The sequence below is a fragment of the Sus scrofa genome, chromosome 10 (assembly GCF_054392235.1).
Source record: "Sus scrofa isolate SSC_HxYL_T2T_F1_AM1 chromosome 10, Sscrofa_HxYL_maternal_Yorkshire_Landrace_v2.0, whole genome shotgun sequence".
Lineage (NCBI taxonomy): Eukaryota > Metazoa > Chordata > Mammalia > Artiodactyla > Suidae > Sus > Sus scrofa.
Window position 1 is genome coordinate 86,139,042 of NC_139392.1, and position 22,564 is coordinate 86,161,605.

Consider the following 22,564-nt stretch of genomic DNA (forward strand, 5'->3'; position numbering starts at 1 on the left):
CATGAATTCATTAGGAACTGAACTGGAAAAACCAAACAAATCACGCCCATAGTTTGTAAAAGTGCATTCACTCAACAATCATTATGGAACAGTAACTATGAATAAAGGACTCTCCCAGGAGCCATGGAAGAAACAAAGAAACAGAGAACTCTAGCTGAGAAGAGAAAATACACACACATCCTTAACTCTAAATAAACAAAGGATTCAAGGCCCTCAAATGATACAGAAAGTTCTACAGAAAACAACAAATACTCTGGTACAGTCTGCGTGGCATCTCTAAAGGTTGCAAAAAGAATGAGTTAATGGTTGTACTTTTTTTTTTTTTGGACATCTTGTAATTTGCATATTTTAACCTGCAAATGATTTTTGTTTCTTTTCAGTTTCATTTGACCCCATCCACCCCCTCTCCCTTCCACTGTGGGGGTTTGGCACCTGACAGTTATACTGAGCTGGTCTCTGCTGCCAAGGGCGCGGAAAAGGACGGTTTATGCCGGGATGTTGGCAACTCTACAGTTGACAAGACGTTCTGGCCAAAGAAAACCCTGTCTCAAAAATGACTACATAACTGCAATGAAGGTGACAGGGATGGAGGAGACACAGGTAGTTGGAGAAGTCCTCATAAGGGACCATATTTAAAGAGGGAAACTTAGGGGACACTGGGAGGTCTCTGCAAGCAAATAAATTGCTCAAAAAAGCCATCAGAACAAGGCACGTTTGCTTCTTTAGTGGCGCCTTGAGAGTTGTCTCAGGTCCTTGGGTGGGAGATGGGATCAGTGCTGCATTCAGATTCAGACCAAGGGCAAGAGTTTGAGGACCACCCTTCTGCGGATTTGAACACACCTTAAGGGGATACTAAGGAGGAGCTACTACTCCCAGAAAGGAAGAGGCGGGCTTTTCCAACCCCCACTCCCCTTGGCGGATAAAAACTGCAGCCCACGGGGCTCCTGGGGACAGAGCTTTCGTGCCTGCCCGCTTGCATCTCTCACAAGCATCCTATCCTAATAAATCTATTTCTTGCCAATCACCTTGTCTCTTGCTGAACTCCTTCTGCGTGGAGACAGAAGAATCTGAACCTCAGTGCGTCCAGACACAGGGTGAGGGATTCTAATTTAAAACTGTGGGTTCAACTCCCAGTCTGGGTTTAGGCTGGGTTCAGGCCGTTACTACGGTCAGTTTCAAAGGGGCAATGAAATGTTCCCATGAGTTGATTTTCTTCAAAGTCCCACTCCTAGCAAGTGGTAAATACTGAAAATGACCATTTCCGGCTGCCCTCCACCACTAGCTGAGGTGGGCGGAGCAGAGAGGGGGAGAGAGATGCAGTTTCATAACATTAGAAAGCCTTATATTTTCACTGGCACAAGAAGTGGGGATAGTTTCTCTCTTGCTCCTTTCTGGCTGGGAAGCCTGATCTTGAACATTTGCAGCTCTCTTGCAGCCCTCCAAAAATACTTTCATTTTCTCCCGCTTAAGAGAAACATGCAAATCACAGAACCAAAGGCAGTTCACTGCCCAGGAAGAACATGCACCCCTGGCCAGCACCTTCAAACTGCCTCCAGCCACAGTAAACAAGTCAGCCTCTCTGACACACCCAACCATTTGGTTATATTTTACATGTCTGTTCCCTATGGGGGGCGGGGGGGAGGGGGGACTGATGCAAAAGAGGAACTTGAAATTGATACAACTCACTCAGGTTTAAAACGGACAGTAAATTACTTCCTTGAACAACAGCTGAGAATTACAAATCGGTTTGTTAGAGGTTTTTCATTTGGGTTTTTTTTTGGGGGGGGGGGTGGTTGGTGTCCAGTTCAGTGGAAAGGCTCTCTTGCTCTACAACTTCCTCTCCAGGGTGAGAGCCCCGAAGCAGGTGCACTGAGGAAGGAGAGCCCTGCCTGCAGGAAACAGGAAGTTCTTAAAGACCAACAGCCCCTGGTTTGTCAATTACCAAAACCAAGCACCCAAATACTGACACAATACTTCCTAAATCTGATGAGGGATTTGGAGGTCCTGCCTGAGCTTGACAGTATGGCCCCGCAAAGCCTCAAACAATTAGCAAGCGCTTTTTGAGGTCAGGGTTTCTCCATGTGTTCCTGCACATTTGCCTGGGTGTGCCTGTTTCAATTCCGCGACTAAAAGCGCCAGGGGATGCTGCTAAGTATGCAGTCAGTGCATCTAATCATTATTCGGAACAAGTTCACCCTCTTCAGGTGGCCACATCAGCTCCAGGATTCTCCCCACCCAGTCACTCTGGCACACATCTGGCAGATCTCTGTGCCTTGCAAGCTATCACCCACATAGGAGATACAGAGGGACAACCAGCAGCTTTGGTCCCCAGATGCCATGCCAAGCACAGTAAGGTCTGAACTCAAGTTTTTTTTTTTTTTTTTCCCCACCCCCTTGGGAATATTCACTCTGGATTTGCTATAAATGAACCCATTTCAAAGTACATGGATGTGAGCCCCTTTACTGAATACTCACATTCTCCTGCAAAGCTGTATGTAAATACATCCTTTAAAAACAACAAAAAATAAAAAAAATTAAAAATAAATAAAAAATAAAAACAACAACAAAAAGTCATGGTTTAAAAGAGCTGGAAGGCAAAATCTTCAACAAGTCACCCTTGCCACAGCAACTCCATTCTTTCATTTATCTCTTGGGCTCACTGGCAACAAAGTCATACGTCCTGGGAAAAAAAAATCCACAGAGATGCTATGGCAAACCCAAATATGCATTCTTGAGCATCCAAGAAGAAAAGGAGAGTGAAGATATTTTTCTAAAATGAAACGTAAAGATGAACCGTTTTATTACCAAAACCCTTTCACCTGCACGTTCCTCAGGCCCCCTCAGGCTCTGCTCTTCTTGTTTTTCTGGGCCAAGGATTCTCAGCCCTGGCCCCACACCAAAGCCACCTGGGAGACTTGTTTTTAAATCCTCATGTCCAGACCCCAGTCCAGACCCCAGAGATTCTGATTTAATTGATCCAGAATAGGCTCCAGTGGTTTTAATCCACAGCCAGCATCCAGGAGCACGGACTATAGTCGAAGGCGTACATCACAAGGACCCATCACCTCACCCTGAATAAATGTGTCCCAGAGGGTCACTGTGCCACTAGCTCCAAATCTTCCGGAATTTTGTATACAGGATATTATTAGAGGGACGGCAAACAGTTGTTGGCGCTGGCGAACGTTGGAAATCAGAGCATATTTTAGGAAAGCGCTTGGGGGCTGGCTACTCCCCAGTCGTTGCTTATTAGTTTTAGGCTATATACTGCCACAGCCTCTCCCAACGTGGCAGGGAAGTCTGCTTCCCTTTAGAAAGAAAGGAAACCATAAAATCAGAGCATGGTAATCTGAGATCATTTCCAAATCGACAATTAACAGAGGAGGAAAGCGAAGCCCAAAGGGAAGATGATGAAAACCACTCAGAAAGATGCCCCAAAGGACGAGCAACCCAGAAAACAGGACCACAGCCCAGTGTTCTGGGAGGAGCCGGGTGCAGCCCAGACTCTGCTGCTGGGGACACCCACGCCTCAGTGACTTGTGTTCCTTTTCAGTAACAAAGTCCCCTGAGAACAGCCCTTCCAAAAAGCTGCTCTCAGTGCCCGAGTCAGGCAAGTTCTCAGCTGTCAGCATCAGAATCAGGGAAGTATAGGAAACGGAGCATTGCGGGGAGTTTTTTATTTTTACTTAAAAGAGTGTTCTTTCTTCTGCGATGATACCTTTCCTGGGTGATCTATGCTAATAACTTTTTTCTTTCGTGAAACGTCTGCCGCAATAGATTTAGTTGGTTGTCTGTGTATACAGAGTAGCTGCTCAATTAACGTTTCCGGAGCAACTGAATCGGAAGCTCGAGGACACACAAGGAACTGCCGACTGTGTGAGGCTCTGGGTACGTTTTTTAACCAGCAAGGGAGTCAATGATACCCTCTGGCAACCAGCAATGGATTCGTGCTTCGGAGCAGAGAGGTATCTTTGCTTGAGATGCAATCTATTTCAATGGTTCTATAAGACCCAGGACTTAGCCTCAGGCAGTCAGGAAGGTGAGGAAGAGGAGGAAAGCACTTTTCCCGCCTTCTGCGCACATCTCTCTTGTAATCAATGCTGTTACATCAACTGAAGACCACAAGGACATGATAGGAAAAAAGGCCAAACCTTGCCTGACAAGTGTGGTTTCTTGGTGCCCATCGCCAGAGACAGGGAGTGAGACAGCGGGACTGATCCAGGGTAGGAAGAAGGCAAACCTACATCTTTCTCTCTTGGTCTCTTTCTCTCTTGGTCCAGAAGGCAAACCTACATCTTTCTCTCTTGGTCTGAGGGGCAGTGCTTTCCGTCCACCTGACCAGCGAGGGATGGTGGAAGCAGCCTGGGAACGAGGAAGGCTGGTCCCCAGACGGACCCACACAAACAGGACAGAAACCGGGGGCTCTGGAGCACAAACTACTGTGGATGAAAGACACAAGCAGCGTGATGGTGGAAATCTCTGTGTGTCATTGTTCCTTTGTACACCCGCGCATCGCACCGTCTCAGACAGCCCACAGTATCCAAAAGCAGAGACACCAAAGGAAGCTTGTTTGCCTGTGTCTGGGCCTCGAAACAGGTGGTCACACTCCTCAGCATGAAATATGGAGCAGAGGTGACCCTTGTGGCCGCAGGGGAGGCCGGGGGTCAGGCTCCTTCTTTATGGGGTCTTCTCTTGGAACTAGCTTTGGAGAGCAGGTGTCATTTTTAATCAAGAAGTCAGCTTTCTTAACCGCGTGAGGGGCATCTCTACTAAATTCCTCCTTTGGCAGATTTCACTCACTTTCTTACGTAAACACCATGACGTTTCAGATAAAAATTTGGTCTTATTTGAATTCTCTTGGGCTCTTCCCTTTACCTCTTGAAATCCCGGAAGATGGGGCCCATCCAGCTTCTTCCAGCTTGCCCTGGCCAGCCTCTAGCCTCCAACAGGCTTCTAGCTCTGAGATGAGCTCTAAGGGAGTTAGAAGCGGGGGGGGGGGGGGGGGGGGCACAGTGGGGGTAAGGGGAGCACTATGAAAGGCAGGCAGAAAGGGAGCCTTCTGGAGCCTGGGTTCCTGCTTGCAGCTCCTGCAAAGCACAGCCCCGGGGCAACTCCGGTGGAACCAGGCTTCAGGAGGAAAGGCAAGGCCAGCATGTTCAGGCCACGTGACTGTCAGTTGGTTATGAGTGTACTTGTCTGTACTGAGCGAAAACAATGCAAAACAATCTACACACAAAAGCAGATCATCCTTGCTAAAAGCCATCAGAATGGCCTGCATCTCCCGGGGGCTGAGTCCCTCCCTACAAGGAACCCTTTAAGGATGAGCTGAGGACGTGCAGTGCAAAACGGACAAGGTCCGGACACCTCTGATGTGATAAGAGAAACACTCCTTTTCCGAGGGATAAAAAAGGCGCATTTTGAATCCCCGGACTCCCCTTGTGGTGTGAACAACCTTTGAGAAGCCCCTGTGACAGACAACCTAGGGTGGGCTGCTGGGCTCACAAAGATGCCCCACTTCTGGGCACAGCTCCTAAAACACCAAGATGGGCCCCAAGGGTCGTGTTTACACTGTGTGAGCCTGACCGTATCTGCTTAATCCAAGGATAACTTTATTTTTTAATGACTGCACTCATGGCACATGGAAGTTCCAGGGCCAGAAACTGAATCCGAGCGGCAGCTGTGGCAACGCCAGATCCTTTAACCCACTGCACGGGGGCAGGAGACCGAAATCGCGCTTCGGCAGCGACCTGAGCCACTTGCAGTTCGATTCTTAATCCGCTGCGCCATGGCAGGAACTCCGATCCAAGGATTTCTCTTGACCTAAGACAGGTCTATGCTGTCCCTGGAACTGGAGATTTGGAAAAGAGAAAGGAGAGAAGGAGGAAGGGAGACAGAGAGACAGACAGGTGGACATGGGTGAGACCGGAGGTTGAATTATACCAACGGTTATACCCTAGAAAGAAGATGAGGAATTCCTAAGACGAAGTTTCAAGAAAAGACCTGATCCTCTCCAGGAAAATCTCGGCTGTTCGTTTTTATCTTGGATTAGCTCAGATAAACCACTACTCCCATAATAACATCTTTCGCTCAAGCCAACTGGAGTTGGTTTTCTTTAGCTCATAAATGCCATAGGTCTGTGCTGGGCCATTATGACTGAAAAGCACCGTAGAAACGATTCAAAGCTATTGAAAATATTTCTCAAAATACTGTGCAAGACTTCTTATAGGTTTGGTGCGAGAAACCCGCTGGGTTCTTCATTCCCATGGGTTGTCCCGAGCACTGGAGGCTTTGAAGATTCCCCGAAACCCCTGCTCTGAAGCGGCATTCCCGTGAGAACACCTGTCAGGGCAGGGACCCTGGCGAAACCCCTCTTGTTTCAAAAAACTTAAAGAAGGTGATGATGGCTCACCCGCCACAGCTGATCCTCAGTGAATACTGGTGCCAGGCACGCTTCAGAGCGCCCCACTCACTGGGGAGAAAAAGCCCTGTCTTGCTGTCCTAAAGCCTCCAGCAGGCCTCAGAATGGCCCAGACGGTAGGACACCAAAGACGGGCCTCAGCAGCCCAGACGGAGGTTAGGGCCCCCGCTGGCTCCGTACCTGGTCACCCCCATTCGAGAAGCCATGGCAGGAACAGAAAGGAGGCCCTGGACTGGGACAGCTGGGTCAAGGCTTTCCGCCGTGTGGACCAGCAAAACCAGCATCGTGAGGTCACAGAAATGCAAATCGGGGACCCAAAATCTGGGCTGGGCCCAGAGTCTGCGTTTTCACAAGTCCACCCCAGGTGACACTGAAACCTCTTTTTTTTTTGGTCTTTTTGCCATTTCTTGGGCTGCTCCCACGGCATATGGAAGTTCCCAGGCTGGGGTCGAATCGGAGCTGTAGTTGCCAACCTACACCTGAGCCACAGCAACATGGGATCCGAGCCGCATCTGCAACCTACACCACAGTTCACGGCAACGCCGGATCCTCAACCCACTGAGCAAGGCCAGGAATCGAACCCGCAACCTCATGGTTCCTAGTCGGATTCGTTAACCACTGAGCCACGATGCGAACTCTGTCTCTTGAACTGGGAAAACCACCAGTTTTAATCTTCAATTAGTTCCAAGAAAGACTGGCCACGTTGTGGAGAATTTCTCAGCAAGGGTTTATCCTCCTTTTCCCTCTATGAAGAGAAGGAGGCACGTTTGCTCTGAATGCCAGACTAATGACCAAACCCAGCGGCCCCAAAGTCCACAAAATTGACTAGTAGTCTTCTCAAGTTATGTGTGATTTTCCTCATTTCAGTCGGCTAGTTAGTCTGTTGTTTTTTTTTAATCCAGGAATGGTAACACATTTGTATTAGGAGGAAATATGATACACACACACACACACACACACACACACACACACACACACACAAGGCGTAGATTCTAGAGAGACCTAGGTTTAAATCTCAGTTCTGGCAAGCTCCTGAAACGTCTTCAGTTTCCTCAGCAGTCAAATGCAATTCAACAGCTGCCCTTCGGGGTTGTTCTAAAGCCTGGAGATAAAGCCACACAACAACAGGACTGTGTGCGCTTGACAATGGATATGCTACTTTCATCAGCAGCATCACAGTGCCCTCCTCCCCAGCACCACCAGCCTCATCATCCTCATCCTCGCCACCATCATCCACCTGGTCATCACCATCGCCCTCATCATCAGCATCACCACCAACCTCATCATCAGCATCACCACCAACCTCATCATCTCCGCCATCACCACCACCCTCCACCTCCTTATCATCACCATCCTCATCACCACCCTCCTCAGCATCTCCGTCCTCATCACCACCATCACTATCCTCATTACCATCAGCATCCTCATCATCAGCATCACTACCAACCTCATCAACGTCCTCATCATCTCCGCCATCACCACCCACCATCCTCACCACCCTCCTCAGCATCTCCGTCCTCATCAGCACCATCACCCTCATCATCAGCATCACCACCAACCTCATCATCTCTGCCATCACCACCACCCTCCACCTCCTTATCATCACCACCCTCCTCATCACCACCAACCTCATCATCTCTGCCATCACCACCACCCTCCACCTCCTTATCATCACCACCATCCTCATCACCACCCTCCTCAGCATCTCCGTCCTCATCACCACCATCAGCATCCTCATTACCATCAGCATCCTCATCAGCATCACCACCAACCTCATCACCTCTGCCATCACCACCATCCTCACCACCCTCCTCAGCATCTCCGTCCTCATCACCACCATCAGCATCCTCATTACCATCAGCATCCTCATCAGCAGCATCACCATCACCCTCATCAGCAGCATCACCACCAACCTCATCAACGTCCTCATCATCTCCGCCATCACCACCCGCCATCCTCATCACCCTCCTCAGCATCTCCGTCCTCATCACCACCATCAGCATCCTCATTACCATCAGCATCCTCATCAGCATCACCACCAACCTCATCATCTCCGCCATCACCACCCACCATCCTCACCACCCTCCTCAGCATCTCCATCCTCCTCGCCACCACCACCCATCTTCCTCCACCTCATCATCACCATCGTCCCCACCATCATCAGCATCACCACCCCAGCACCCTCGCCCTCACCCTCACCACCACCCCATCATTACCATCTCCAAGTCCTCTCACATGGATGGTGTACTTCTTAAGCAGTAACCTCTGAGGCTTTAGTCAAGGAAGCGCAGTTTTGTTCTTCCTGAAGCGTCTGCATCATCCTCATCCTGAAAACTCACTGAAAATGTGTTGCTACTTTTCCTAGTAGCAATATACCTAGTAGAAGCCTCTTCCCCTTGTTAGCTTTTTGTGTATTTACCTACGTCGTAGGGTTCGGCATCACGATCAGCATCTACGCTCACACAGTATGAAGCAGAACCCGAGCTCCCCGAGCCCAGCGTTGTGCTCTCCAAGCACACGAGATATAAAAAGGACAATCGGTGCTCCCAGGAGGGCAGAAATGGTTTCCACTGAAATCCTGTGGACTCTGTGCCTGAGTGCTGACAGCTACTTTGCCCTCAGAATGTTCTGATTACTCTCAATCTGGTTAGTACATTCACACTCATGCAGCCCTTGAAAAAATAAAAGCTCAAAGGGGAAACATTACCTGAATGAGAAAGACCAAAGCATGGAGTATATTAGCAACATGAAGATACTCAGACTGATTCACGACTGTTAGCGACAGACAACAATCTACGGGTCCTCCTGGGAAAGAGCATCTTTTTTGATGTTTATCTTAAAACACATCTGGGATTTCCCGTCGTAGCTAAGTGATTAACAACCCCGATTCGTATCCATGAGGATGCGAGTTCAATCCCTGGCCTCACTTCAAGGATCCGGCGTGGCCGTGAGCTGTGGTTTCGTGTAGGTTGCAGGTGCGGCTCGGATCTGGTGTTGCTGTGGCTGTGGTGTAGGCCGGCAGCTACAGCTCCAATGAGACCCCTCGCCTGGGAACCTCCATACACTACAGGTGCAGCCCTAAAAGGCAAAACAAAGAAACAAACAAACAAGCACATCTGGAAATGGGAGAAGCTATTTTAACAATAGCAAGTATCAAACTGTATGTTTGCCAGAACAATGTCTCTTATACGACATGCCAAGGAAAAACCAACTCCTGTGATGGGAGGCATCAAATTAAAGAGCCATCACCTCATCTGTTTTCTCGAGGTAGAGCTCTAACTGTCCCAGTATAGACAGTGTTTTCTAAAGTCTCCCAATAAGATAGTTCATTCCAGTATTAGCAATCTTCCCCTCGCAAGAAATTGTTTCTATCCGACTTAAATTTCATCTATGACTTCTGAACGAGTTCAGAAGTTGCCACCCAAAAATTCGTCACCTGGGCATATTGAATATCCTGAGTTAACAGCAAATACAAGATAAACACTTTGACCCTCCTTTTTTTTAAGAGCAAGAGATGAAATTCCCATTTGAAAGGTGTCTCTTCCCTGTAGCAGAAGGAAAGGAACTTGCTTTTTTTTTTTCTTGGCCCACACCCACGGCATGCGGAAGTTCCTAGGGCCAGGGATCGAATCTGAGTCACGGCAGTGACAGCAATAGTGACAACACCGGATCCTTAACCCCCGAGCCACTAGGGAACTCCACAAAGTACCATTCTTATCATTAAAGGCCGGAAGGTGACAATGAGAAAACCCTACACAAAGAGAGACCGAGTTAAAATAATGATTATGTTTCTTTAGTTTTCCTGCACAGTTTTATCGCTTTTCGACAATGTCTTTCTTTGTTCAACCTGGTAGAAAAGCAAATCGTTTTCGTCATTTCTTTGGGTCTTCGTTCCTTAGAAAGCTTCCCGTGTTCCACAAAGCCTATATTCAATAAACCTGTATGCTTTTCTCCTACTGATCCATCTTAGGTCAGTTTAATTCTCAGATCCAGCCTCAAAGAGCCCTAAGAGGGTCAAGTACAAGGCTGCCTCGCATTCACCTCTGTGTCCTCAAGTGCCACATCCTGATCCTTGTCCCACCAATGACAAGCGGGGACTGCAGTTCATTTCTCTGGAACTCTATCTGACTTCGAAACAAAAGACATGGATTCTCAGGGCCACATGTTATGATTCTAAAGCTTCAAGAACTTAAAAAAAAGCACAGTGCCCTCACAGAATGCCAGCCACGCAAACACAGTAATAAATATATGTTAATGGCTGCCAGTTGTCTAATTTCTCCAGGTGAAATACTAGCAGCGGTTTTTGGCTCGCGCCCCAGAACCTAATTTCCAGCCTCTAGCCCTTCCTGCATCTCCTCCTGCAACCACCCCAGGCACTCCTGCATCCTCCCTAGGCTGGTACCCAGATAACAGGCCACGGTATCCCGTGACTCTTGTCTTCCTCTCCCTGTGCAGCAGGGCTGAAATGATACACTTCATTTTGTTACAATTTACATTCCATTTTTCCGAGGACACAGTCTTTGGATACTTGAGCTGGCTAACAAGCCCTGTTTGAACAGTGAGGCTTCTGCAGACAAAGCACATTTCGTACTGTCATTTGAATCAGAGTTCTCACAGAACTGAATCTGTAGCTAATTCAACACTTGCAGAGGCACCAGTCTGTTTGTTTCTTCCTTTTTCTTCTTTTCCTGGCAGCCTGCAGTACATGGAGTTCCCGGGCCAGGGATCAGATCCGAGCTGCAGTTGCAACTTACGTCACAGCGGCGGCAAAGCTGGATCCTTTAACCCATTGTGCTGGATGGGGATCAACCCCTCATCCTGGTGCTGTAGAGACGCCACAATGGGAGCTTCAGAGGTACTAGTTTTTATACGAAATACTACAGCCTGGGAGGCAAGCTTCTGGCCCCAGCAGGTTCCAGCCTTCCATAGACAGCACGATACATATATATGTACATTTCAGTCTGACTACATTGGTACAAGCCAAGATTTCCAATTCAGAAATATCCGTTCGTTAGGTTACTTACAGATCATGTTGATGAGCCAACTGCAGTCTAAAGAATTACCTAGAGACAGGTGAGGTCTGGCGCACGCAAGCAGGTTCAGAGGACTAAACCTCACTGCAGGATGCCAGCTGTGCCCCAAAACCCTGTGTGGTTCCACGGGGCAATCTTTGCCTCCATAGAAGAGATGGGATCACCAGATTCTGTTTTTTTGTTTGGGGTTTTTTGTTTGAAGGTTTTTTTTTTTTTTTTGGTCTTTTGTATTTTTAGGGCCGCACCCGCGGCATATGGAGGTTCCCAGGCTAGGCGTCGAATCGGAGCAGTAGCTGCCAGCCTACACCACAGCCACAGCAACGCCAGATCTGAGCCGCGTCTGCGACCTACACCACAGCTCACGGCAACGCCGGATCCTTAACCCACTGAGCAAGACCAGGGATCGAACCTGCAACCTCATGGTTCCTAGTCAGATTGGTTTCCACTGCACCATGACAGGAACTTTTCTTTTTAAGTTTTTAGGGCCACACCCGCAGCACATGGAGGTTCCAAGACTAGGGACTGAATTGAAGCTATAGCCAGTGGCCTACACCACAGCCACAGCAACGCCAGTTCTGAGTCGCATCTGCGACCTACACCACAGGTCACAGCAATGCCGGATCCTTACCCCACTGATCGAGGCCAGGGATCGAATCTGCATCCTCATGGATGCCAGTCAGATTCATTTCTGCTGGATTCTCTGTTTAAGGAAAAAATGCCCGAGGGAGACACAGGAGAAAGTGCTTAGAGTGGACACCATTTTAATGACTCTACGATGGGAAGACAGAGCAAAAAGACACCATCTATGAACCAGGAAGCAGTGCTTTGATCTTGGGACTTTCCAGCCTTCAAAAGTAGGAGAAATAGGCTTCTGTCATTTATAAGCTCCCCATCTCGGGTATTTTGTTACAGCAGCTGCACAGACTAAGACTGGAGGTAGATGCAGCTAAACCATGTCATAACTAAGCTTTCAGGAAGCGAGTATTGGTCAGCGGGGTCTGGGGTTTCAGAAAAATTAAAGGGAATCTATGCTTTGAAAAGACGATGATGTCTGGTGACTCAACATTAACTGGAGCTCTTTGAGGAAGCAGCTCAGGACCACAGCACGACAGAAGCCGTCTTGGAAAGAGCTGGTGAGTGAGGAGACGGGCGAGGAAGCCCAGCAGTCAATGTAGAAACACGATTTAAAGTCTACTAGAGCCTACCCACTTGCAAAACAAAAAAAAAAAAAAAAGAGAGACAGAAAGTAGTCTTTTAGGGAAAGATGGTGAGAGGAAGGAAAGAAAAAGAAGAAAAAAGGAGAAAACGAGGGACGCTCTGAAGCCATCGGAAGCTGCACGGCGATGCCACCCGTCTAGAAGTCAGCGCTTCAGAGGAATCCTCTCACTGCACCCTGTCGCTATCATGAAGTGCTGGCTTCCTTTGGTGCATCTTCAAAACCCCGCCTATCATCACAACCTACCTCGGGGGCTGGAATGTGTGTCCCCATGAGTTTATGCATCTGGACGGTACCAACCGCGATCCACCACCTGATGCCCAGTCTCTTGGTCTGTGCACGTCGGCCCTGCAGCAGCTCTGTCCCGCCCTGCCTCAGCCACAGGCATCACTCCCTGCCAGGAGCACCAGCTTCCTTCTGGTTAGGACTCCTCCCCTCCGGCCAGGACCTTCACAAGCACACCCGCGTCTCTGATGTTGCTCTCCTCCACCCTCACACCTCACACCATGGCAGGAGTCGCCCTGAATCTTTCCAACATCCCCTCCCAAACCTCCTCTATGCCACACGCCTCAGCTCCCTCCTCCTCAGGGGCCAGCAGAACCGAACCCGCCATCCTCCTGAAGGCAGTTTTAACTAGAGAAACAACCCCTGGCTGAGGGGCAGCTAGGAGCCACCTCTGCTGGCCCCATACCACCCTTGTTGTAATCTTGTAGCAAAAACGTGCCTTATGTCCTTGCTAGCAGCTCTGCTAGCCTGCTCCAAGCTTTGGGTGTCGGTTTCGTTTTTTGCAATCCTGTTTACTCAGCTTCTTAGGCAGGAACTCTGTCTGCTCAGGAAAGGGGTGGGGGGTGGGGGGTGGGGCTGCTTGGGAAAAACAAGACCCGGAAGTCTGTGTTGTATAAAATCTACCCAGAACAAAGACCTGGTGCTCAGACTCTGGAGGTGACTCCTCTGTGCCTGCACTGGTGCTGAATAAACCTGGCTATTCGGCGTCTCCGAGTGCCACCTGCTCTTTCTGCTGCCATGGTTTCTGCAACCCTCCTGGGTAAGCACCTGGATGCTCAGAGCCATCCTCCCGGCTCCTTCTCACAAGCACCTTCTCCAACACTCCAGCCGCACTTCCAAACTCAGCCCCCACATCAGCTCCCTCTGTTCATGGCTGTTCCAGCTGTTCGAGCCACTTGAGATGTTTTCCCTTCTCCCTGCTGTCCTTCCAAGGTCAGTCCAGCACCTTCTGACTCCCCAGTGACGATGATCGGTCCCTCTTCCAAACCCCTGTGCCAAGCGCCTGTGCCTCTCCTGTGGCACGCTCAGCCCACGCAGGCACTCTTGGGCGCTTTGCAAAGCCTCCTTCTCTCAACTCCTAGTTCCTTGAAGCATGGACTACATTGTGGTTATTTTGGAAAGTGTGTTTACAACGATCAACAAGGTTCAAGGAATGAAATCTATTAACTCAGCTCAAAACGGTGCCCATTTCTTTACAAAGGGTGGTTTCGTTGCTGAAACCGTAGTGCCATCAATAGCATTTTTTCATGTTTCAAATTCTGGAAAAGCTGCAAACAGGAGAGGAAAATCTCAACCAGAAATATTTTAAACAATAGGAGCATGTCCTTGGCATGCCATTCAAACACTTCTCTCTGTGGTCTCCACTGTATTTATTTTCACTTTTTTATTTTTCTGTCTTCTTTCTAGGGTCACACCTGCTGCGTATGTAAGTTCCCAGGCTAGGGGTGGAATCAGAGCTATAGCCTCTGGCCTACACCACAGCCACAGCCATGCAGGATCCAAGCTGTGTCTGCGACCTATACCACAGCTCATGGCAACGCCGCATCCTTAACCCACCGAGCGAGGCCAGGGATCGAACCTGCGTCCTCATGGATACTACTCGGGTCCGTTACCGCTAAGCCACGATGGGAACTCCCTCTGTGGTCTTATCACATGTCCCATCTGATAAGAACTCACCACACCACTGGGAATTCTGCTGGGATTTAATTATTCTATCAAAACTTTTAATTTTTAGTTTCTTAGTGCTGCTTTCCAGCTTTGAAATGAATGCCAATTTGCCACTCTCAAACGTTTTCGTTAAAAGATCCATGTGCATATGTTTTCAAAATATGTGAAGATTCTCTTCACTCAAGGAAATAAGGCATTTTTCTTTTATTTTTTAGAGGGAAGGGAACACACATTATCTTCCTCAATCTTCCCTCCGGGGACACTGGTCTAATTCCAAGCAACAAAACGTACAAAGCACCTACTCTGCAGCAGGGACCTTGCCAGGCACTAGAAGTACATGGGGACCTCAGCTCGCATCCTTATCCTCAAGGAGCTTTAAGTGTGGCGGGAAAGCAAGACGAGGAAAGGGGCAGTTACTCCACACGGTTGCCAAGTGGTACAAGGGAGGAAAACACGAGATGCGACTAGAGCCCAGAGAAGGGCCAGCTATATCACCTTGCTTTCTGAGGCTTCCTAGATCAAAAGGTAAAGGTGCCAGTGGGTCATGACCTCAGCACATTCTGAGCCAGTAAGTTGGAAAGGCTGCATTTCCAAGAACTCCCGGGAGATACTGCTGGTCTCCGAACCACGCGCTGAGCAGCAAGGATGCAGAAGACCTGACACCCCACCCCTGCCGCCCCCGAGAGGCCAGGCCAGGCCAGGGACACGCATTCCAGGCAGAGGACAGGACGTGAGCACAGGCGGAGAAGAGACCACAACGTAACCTCTCAGAGGGAAATGAAAGGGGAGCGAGCAAATTAAAGACCAGGAAAAAGAACAACAGTCTTGAGAGGGTGATGTGGCCTCCTTAAACAGATTAAAGAGCTCCCCAACTCCGAGTAATTATAACAGGACACATCTACATTATTTAAAAGCCTGAGGAGTTCTCCCGTGGCCTAGCGGGTTAAGGGTTCTGCGTTGTTGCCACCGCAGCAGCTTGATTCACGGCAGTGGCGTGGGTTCCGTCCCTGGCCCTGGGAACTTCCACCTGCCGCAGACATGTCCCCCTGCCAAACAAAAGAAAGTTCGAGCTATAAAATTTTTTTAAAGGGATCAATTTAAGTCCCTGGACTCTTGAACTCACAGTCACCCAGGATCACTGTGACGACTAGGGGAAAAGGATAATTACCAACACAGCACCCGAGGGTCAAGAACTTACAAATATTCCTTTCCTGGGCAGGTTTTATAATACATTCATAAGGGCTTTTTGTGCTGTCATCTGCTCACCACACGATTTTTGAGAGTAGAAAAGACAGGTTTCATGTGGATCTGTATCCTGAGTAGACCAAGTTCAAGGCAGCAAGCTCCTAGGTAATAAATGTAGCAGGTGGTCTCATTCAGTAAAGATACAATGAAAAAATTCTGAATGACATATTGATATGATGGGCGATCTCATTAAAAACTTAGAATTTCGGCAAGTAGGGGAATGCGGCTTGTTACTGCAAAAGGAGATCCAAGGTACTGATTAAATTCTTGAGGACAGAGAATACAGGAATCTGAAATCTCTACTCTGAAAAGTATCATTGCCATCTGTTCGTTTGACTCAGCCACAAGAGTATGAAAATATCCTGCCTGTTTCTCATTTAAGCAGTTTTCAGAAGAAGGTTATCATTCAGAAGTTTGTATTGTACTGCTTATCCCCATGGTCTTTAGAAAGAAAAAAGCCACTCACTCTAAATTAGTTTCAGGAGTTCCCTGGTGGCTCAGTAAGTTAAGGATTCGGTGTTGTCACTGCTGCGGCTCTGGTCACTGTTGTGACATGAGCTCGATCCCTGGCCTGAGAAATTTTGAATGCCACAGGTGCAGCCAAAAAAAAAAAATTATTTTGTAAAGAGAAATGTCATCTTTTTGGAAAAGCTATGTTGACTGGATAATGATAATAATAGACTGAGTAATAACAACAAATAACAATGACTGTCCCCTAACCACCCACCTGAGCTAAAGCATCCAAGTCTGCTTAATGAAATTCTGTGTCCCTGAGTCACATGAGAATGTTTTGGAGAATAAAATGACTTGCCATATTCCTCCAGGAAATTATATCAATAAGCAACTTTTTTCCAGCTTTACTGAAATATAAGTGATCATGAGCAACTTGGATACTGTTGGTGGGTTAAATTTAGCTTACTGATCTATTCCTATAATCTGCTACAAGGTTTTCAGAAAAAAAGGCACTCCAAACAAAAGAAAATGGGAACACAGAGGGGGGAGGGGGGAGGGGAAGGGGGAGGGAAGGGGGGAGGGGGGAAGGCAGGCAGGCTGGCTTCTTCCTACTGCACTTCTGAGAAGTACCACCTTCATTCATTGCCAAGAGGCTGGCACAAAGGACCAAGGTGCTCCAACACACCTGAAAGGGGAAGGAAGCACTCTCAGCTCTGAGCTCCTTTCTAGCAAATTCCAGAGAGCTGGAGGCAGGTGGGGGCAGAACACGAGAGCAATGACAGCAGCCCTGCAGCCCCATGGAGGAGCAAGAGGCACAAAAAGCAGCACATCTAATTGAAACCACCAGGGCAACTTCTAGAACCAGATCCAGAATCCCACCCTGGAATCCGGCCAGGCTGTCTGCACAGAGTTCTTAGTCCCTGCCAAGCACACGGAGGGACTTTTAAAGATGAGAAGAGTTTTTCTCTTGCATTCTCCTGGGGGGTGCTCTCCAAGAGAGCAGGCGTGGTTATGTGGGAAGGGTTCTCCACGAGGAGGCCAGAAACCATCGCTCTGGCTGCACATCTGTTTGACCAGCTCTGTGACCTCAGGCCACTCACTCAACCTCTCTGGACCTGTTTCTCCATCTGGAGGTCAAGAGAATTGGACCAGGATCTCTAAGCTCCTTTTCCAGTTCTAATGAAGGGTGATTCCAGGGGAAGCAAATAGTACGAGAGACGAAGAATACAGCCACGTTCATAGATTTGTCAGCTTCAGTAAAGCTGACGTATTCTTGACATTTCTGTGGCTACACTGGGTATTGTCACTGCAGCGCCTTCTCCGCCGGATGAGGGCCAGCCCCGCCCCTGCGGCTGGCACCATTTCCTCTGCCAGCTTCCCTGGGCTCCAAAGGAGGAGCCCATACTTGTGCGATGTCATTTCTGGGAAAGCCCGTCCTCTCTCTCCCCACGGCCTAGTAAGAGGTCCCCCATCCACATAATAATATAAATAGCAAATGTTTGGAGAGCTCACGCTGTGTGCCTGGCACTGTTCTGAGCGCTTTGCTGCATCACTTCTTTAATCCCTAAATCAACCCTGTGAGGTTAAGGACCAGTATCATCCCTGTTTTCCTGCTGATGGAGGTACAGCGTTGAAATAATTTGCCCAAGGTAAACCCAGTCAGATGCAAATGAAGGCAGGCCAGTTCTCAGGTCTTCACCTGTACTTTAGGCCACCCCTTTGACGGCAAGATAAGGTAGACAGTTAGAGATTATTTTCTTTCACTATTAATGAGCACCCCCACGCAGCGGACTGCTGCCTGCATCGAGAATGTGTGGCCCTGTCTCAAACAACATGGAAACATCAGACGAATCAAATCATAATGGGAAGAGAACATAGGCAGAACATTCTCTGACATCAACCGTACAAATGCTTTCTTAGGTCAGTCTCCCAAGGCAACAGAAATAAAAACAAAAATAAACCAATGGGACCTAATCAAACCGACAAGCTTTTGCACAGCGAAGGAAATCATAAAAAAAAAAAAAAAGACAACTTACAGAATGGGAGAAAATGGTTTCAAATGATGCAACTGACAAGGGCTTAATCTCTAAAATATACAAACAACTTCTACAACTCCACAGAAAAAAAGCCAACAGCTCAATTGAAAAATGGGCAAAAGACCTGAATAGACATTTCTCCAAAGAAGATACACAGATGGTCAACAAGCACATGAAAAAATGCTCCACATCACTGATTATTAAAGAAATGCAAATCAAAAATACTATGAGGTACCACCTCACCCCTGTCCCAAAGGCCATCATTAACAAGTTAACAGACAACAAATGCTAGCGAGGGTGTGGAGAAAAAGAAGCCCTCCCACACTGCCAGTGAGAATGTAAGTTGGTACAACCACTATGGAAAACAGTATGGAGGCACCTCAGAAAACTAAATATACAACCACCATATGACCCAGCAATCCCACTCCTGGGCATATATCTGGACAAAACTTGCCTTGAAAAAGACACATGCACCCCCATGTTCACTGCAGCACTATTCACAACAGCCAAGACATGGAAACCACCTAAATGTGCATCAACAGATGAATGGAATAAGAAGATGTGGTACAGGAGTCCCCATCATGGAGCAGCAGAAACGAATTCAACTAGGAACCACGAGGTTGCGGGTTCAATCCCCGGCCTTGTCCAGTGGGTCAAGGATCCAGTGCTGCCGTGAGCTGTGGTGTAGGTTGCAGATGCAGCTCAGAACTGGCGTGGCTGTGGCTCTGGCGTAGGCCGGCAGCAACAGCTCCGATTAGACCTCTAGCCTGGGAACCTCCATATGCCGCGGGTGTGGCCCTAAAAAGACAAAGACGAAAAAAGAAAAAGAAAGAAAGAAAGAAGATGTGGTTTATATACACAATGGAATACTACTCAGCCATACAAAAAGAACAAAAGAATGCCATCTGCAGCAACATAACGGAACCAGAGACTCTCCTACTAAGTGAAGTCCGTCAGAAAGAGAAAGACAAATACCATCTGATATCACTTCTATCTGGACTCTTAATATTCAGCACAAATGAACCTTGCCACAGAAAAGAAACTCATGGACCTGGAGAACAGACTTGTGGTTGCCAAGGGGGAGGGGGAAGGACTGGGAGGCACGGGGCATCAGGGGTTAATAGAGGCAAACGGCTGCATTTGAAGTGGGCAAGCCATGAGATCCTGCTTTGAAGCACTGGGAACTATATCCGGTCGCTTGTGGTGGAGCCGGACGGAGAATAAGGGGCAGGCACAGGCTCTCTGCTGTCTCCCCAGCTCAGCTCCATAACCCACCCAAACTACACCCTCCGCCTCCGCTTCTCCTTCCACGACACGGGTACCCCTCTGCCCTTCCCTCTCCCACCAACATATTCTGAGCTCTTCCAACCGTCTAAGTTGGAGAGTGGCGATGCCTCCTTAGGATACGAATCCCTACCAATGGAACAGCTTCACATTTAAGAAGCCTTTTCCTGTGCCGCATGCTCTTACTTAGGCACCTAGACTGCGGATTTTTGACAGCCTTGAAGGTATAGTGACTAAATTAAACAAAAAGAATTGCTGGAGTTCCCGTCGTGGTGCAGTGGTTAACGAATCCGACTAGGAACCATGAGGTTGCGAGTTCGGTCCCTGCCCTTGCTCAGTGGGTTAAGGATCCGGCGTTGCCGTGAGCTGTGGTGTAGGTTGCAGACGCGGCTCGGATCCCGAGTTGCTGTGGCTCTGGCGTAGGCTGGTGGCTACAGCTCCGACTGGACCCCTAGCCTGGGAACCTCCATATGCAGCAGGAGCGGCCCAAAGAAACAGCAAAAAGACAAAAAAAAAAAAGAATTGCTTGTCCTTTAGTGGAAAGATATAAAAAACTGAAATGAATGTGAAGTGTGTGTATATATGTCTACATACATGTGTATATACACACACGTATACATATGTGTATGTACATTTATGCACATACACACACAAATACGTGCACTTAGCACATCAGTTTTATAGCCTTCAACAAGAATGAAACCACACCCATTGCACCACTGTATTTCTTTACAAATATCCTTGTCTGTGTTTGGATTTCCCAGTGATACCCACCTCGTGTCTCAATCATACAGTCAATACTATTTTTAAAATACTTACAAAAGAAAAATGATACCCACCTCATGTCTCAATCATACAGTCAATACTATTTTTAAAATACTTACAAAAGAAAAATGTAAGTGGCTGAAAAAAGGGTACGAAATGCCATTTGTCAAATTCCGTATGTATACACTATTTTAGAAGCGATTTCTTTCATTACGTTTTTCCTAAAAACTTCAAACCCATCACCTAAGACTCTGACCTCAAATTTAAGCTGACTTTGAGGATGCAAGCCAGGGATAACAGCTTTAAATGGCAACTGGTTAAACCACCCAAGCAGTAACGCTGAACTTCCAATGTGTAAAATGAAACCTACTCTCAAGTTACATAGAGTTTAACCTAGATAATGAGTCATGAATAAAACTGCATTGAAGTCATTTATCTACGTATAAACAATGCCAAAATCATGCAGAAAACAGAACTGACAGAAACTTTGGTGTATATTTATTTCTTTTTATGTATTTGCCATCATCCTGGTTTATCCCCAGGATTCCTTGTACTTAAAATCTTTCATGTTGTGTTACCTTCTGATATAGATTATTCAGGTTTTTTTTTTTTTTTTTTTTTTTTTGTCTTTTGTCTTTCTAGGGCCGCACCCGTAGCATATGGAGGTTCCCAGGTCAGGGGTTGAATCAGAGCTGTAGCTGCCAGCCTACACCACAGCCACAGCAACACCAGGTCCGAGCCGCATCTGCGACCTACACCACAGCGCACAGCAACGCTGGATCCTTAACCCACTGAGGGAGGCCAGGGATTGAACCCGAAACCTCATGGTTCCTAATCGGATTCATTTCCACTGCATCACGACGGGAACTCTGGATTTTTTTTAATATCAGACTACTAGATATGCAGATACACAAATTTAGATAGATACATATACACACGTATACACACATGTATACACACAGATACACATGTATATATACACACGCACACATTTCCGTTGGAATCATTTAAGTGAAATTTGCATAAATCATGACCTAAGTAAGTCTGAGTAAAGAAGAGAGAAAACATTTGCCACGATCTGTTATTAGAGGAATTTAAACCACCATGTAATCCACACAAGGGCTGAACTCCCCCAGTGCATACCCAGAGTAGATGACAGGGCCAGAGCACACAGAAATAAGCATGTGAATAACCGATGCTGTCTGTCTCTAAAGGTGTCATTAAGCACAATGTTTCTTCAACTACTAAATAAGACAGAGTAATATATATATATGTGTGTGTGTGTGTGTGTGTGTGTATAATTTTTGCTTTTTAGGGCCGTACCCGTGGCATTTGGAGGTTCCCAGGCTAGGGGTCGAATCAGAGCTGTAGCCACTGGCCTACGCCACAGCCACAGCAATGCCAGATCTGAGCCCTGTCTGCAACCTACACCACAGCTCACGGCAACACCGGATCCTTAACCCACTGAGCAAGCCCAGGGATCGAACCCGCATCCTCGTGTATCCTAGTTGGGTTCCTTAACCACTGAGCCACGAGGGAACTCACAGAGTTAAATATTTGGTATAAAAGGTGGTAGGAACAGCCAGGTTGGCTTTCTTGCTCCAGAAGCATCATCTCCCCTTCAAATGTGCCTCATCTTCCGGAACATCCCACCATGGCTGGTGGACCTGTGGGCACTGCGTCACCAAAACCCACTGGAAGTCAGCAGAGGTTTCCTCCACGCCTTAATCACTGCTGAATCGGCCTCAAGCCCGGTGTTTCCAACGCCTCACTGTCACCTGTATCCCTCCACCTCACGCGCCTCACCACGCCTTGGGTTCAGGGCTGGGCTCAGGAAATCCATAGTCTTAGGAAGCAGATCTCAGGGGCAGAGTCAGGAGGGACTTGGTGCTGAGGGATCTCAGCGGGAAGGGCCCATCCAGGCAGGGACAATCAAGGAGGGCCACCCGAAAGAGGGGGCATCGCAAGCTGGGAGTTATCCACGGAGGCAACAAGGAGAGGGAAGGCGAGGCAGAGGCCGGAATCACGTGTCCAGGGATCATCTGCTCCTTTGAGGAAATGAAACTGAACAAGGCGGAGGGGGTGGGAAGGTGAGCGCTACACGAAGATGGCAAAGCCGGGCAGGGGGCGCTGACAAAGGGGTCTGGATTCCATCAAGCAGGTG

The 22,564-nt window shown here is 48.0% G+C and overlaps 2 protein-coding genes across 11 annotated transcripts in view; both read right to left on the reverse strand.

Moving 5' to 3' along the window:
* The window catches only part of CAMK1D (calcium/calmodulin dependent protein kinase ID), a 433,657-nt gene that overhangs the window by 225,686 nt on the left and 185,407 nt on the right, over positions 1-22,564 (reverse strand).
* LOC146399577 (uncharacterized) lies at positions 364-8,369 on the reverse strand. Its single transcript, XM_084980514.1, has 2 exons — positions 8,094-8,369; positions 364-7,905 (listed from the first exon to the last, which is right to left on the reverse strand). The coding sequence occupies exon 2, from the start codon at positions 7,902-7,904 to the stop codon at positions 7,431-7,433; it is 474 nt and encodes a 157-aa protein (XP_084836640.1). The 5' UTR covers position 7,905; positions 8,094-8,369; the 3' UTR covers positions 364-7,430.

Bases quoted from the DNA above. Each gene is read 5' to 3' on its own strand.
- LOC146399577 (XM_084980514.1), bottom strand. From the start codon at position 7,904: ATGGTGGGTGGTGATGGCGGAGATGATGAGGACGTTGATGAGGTTGGT.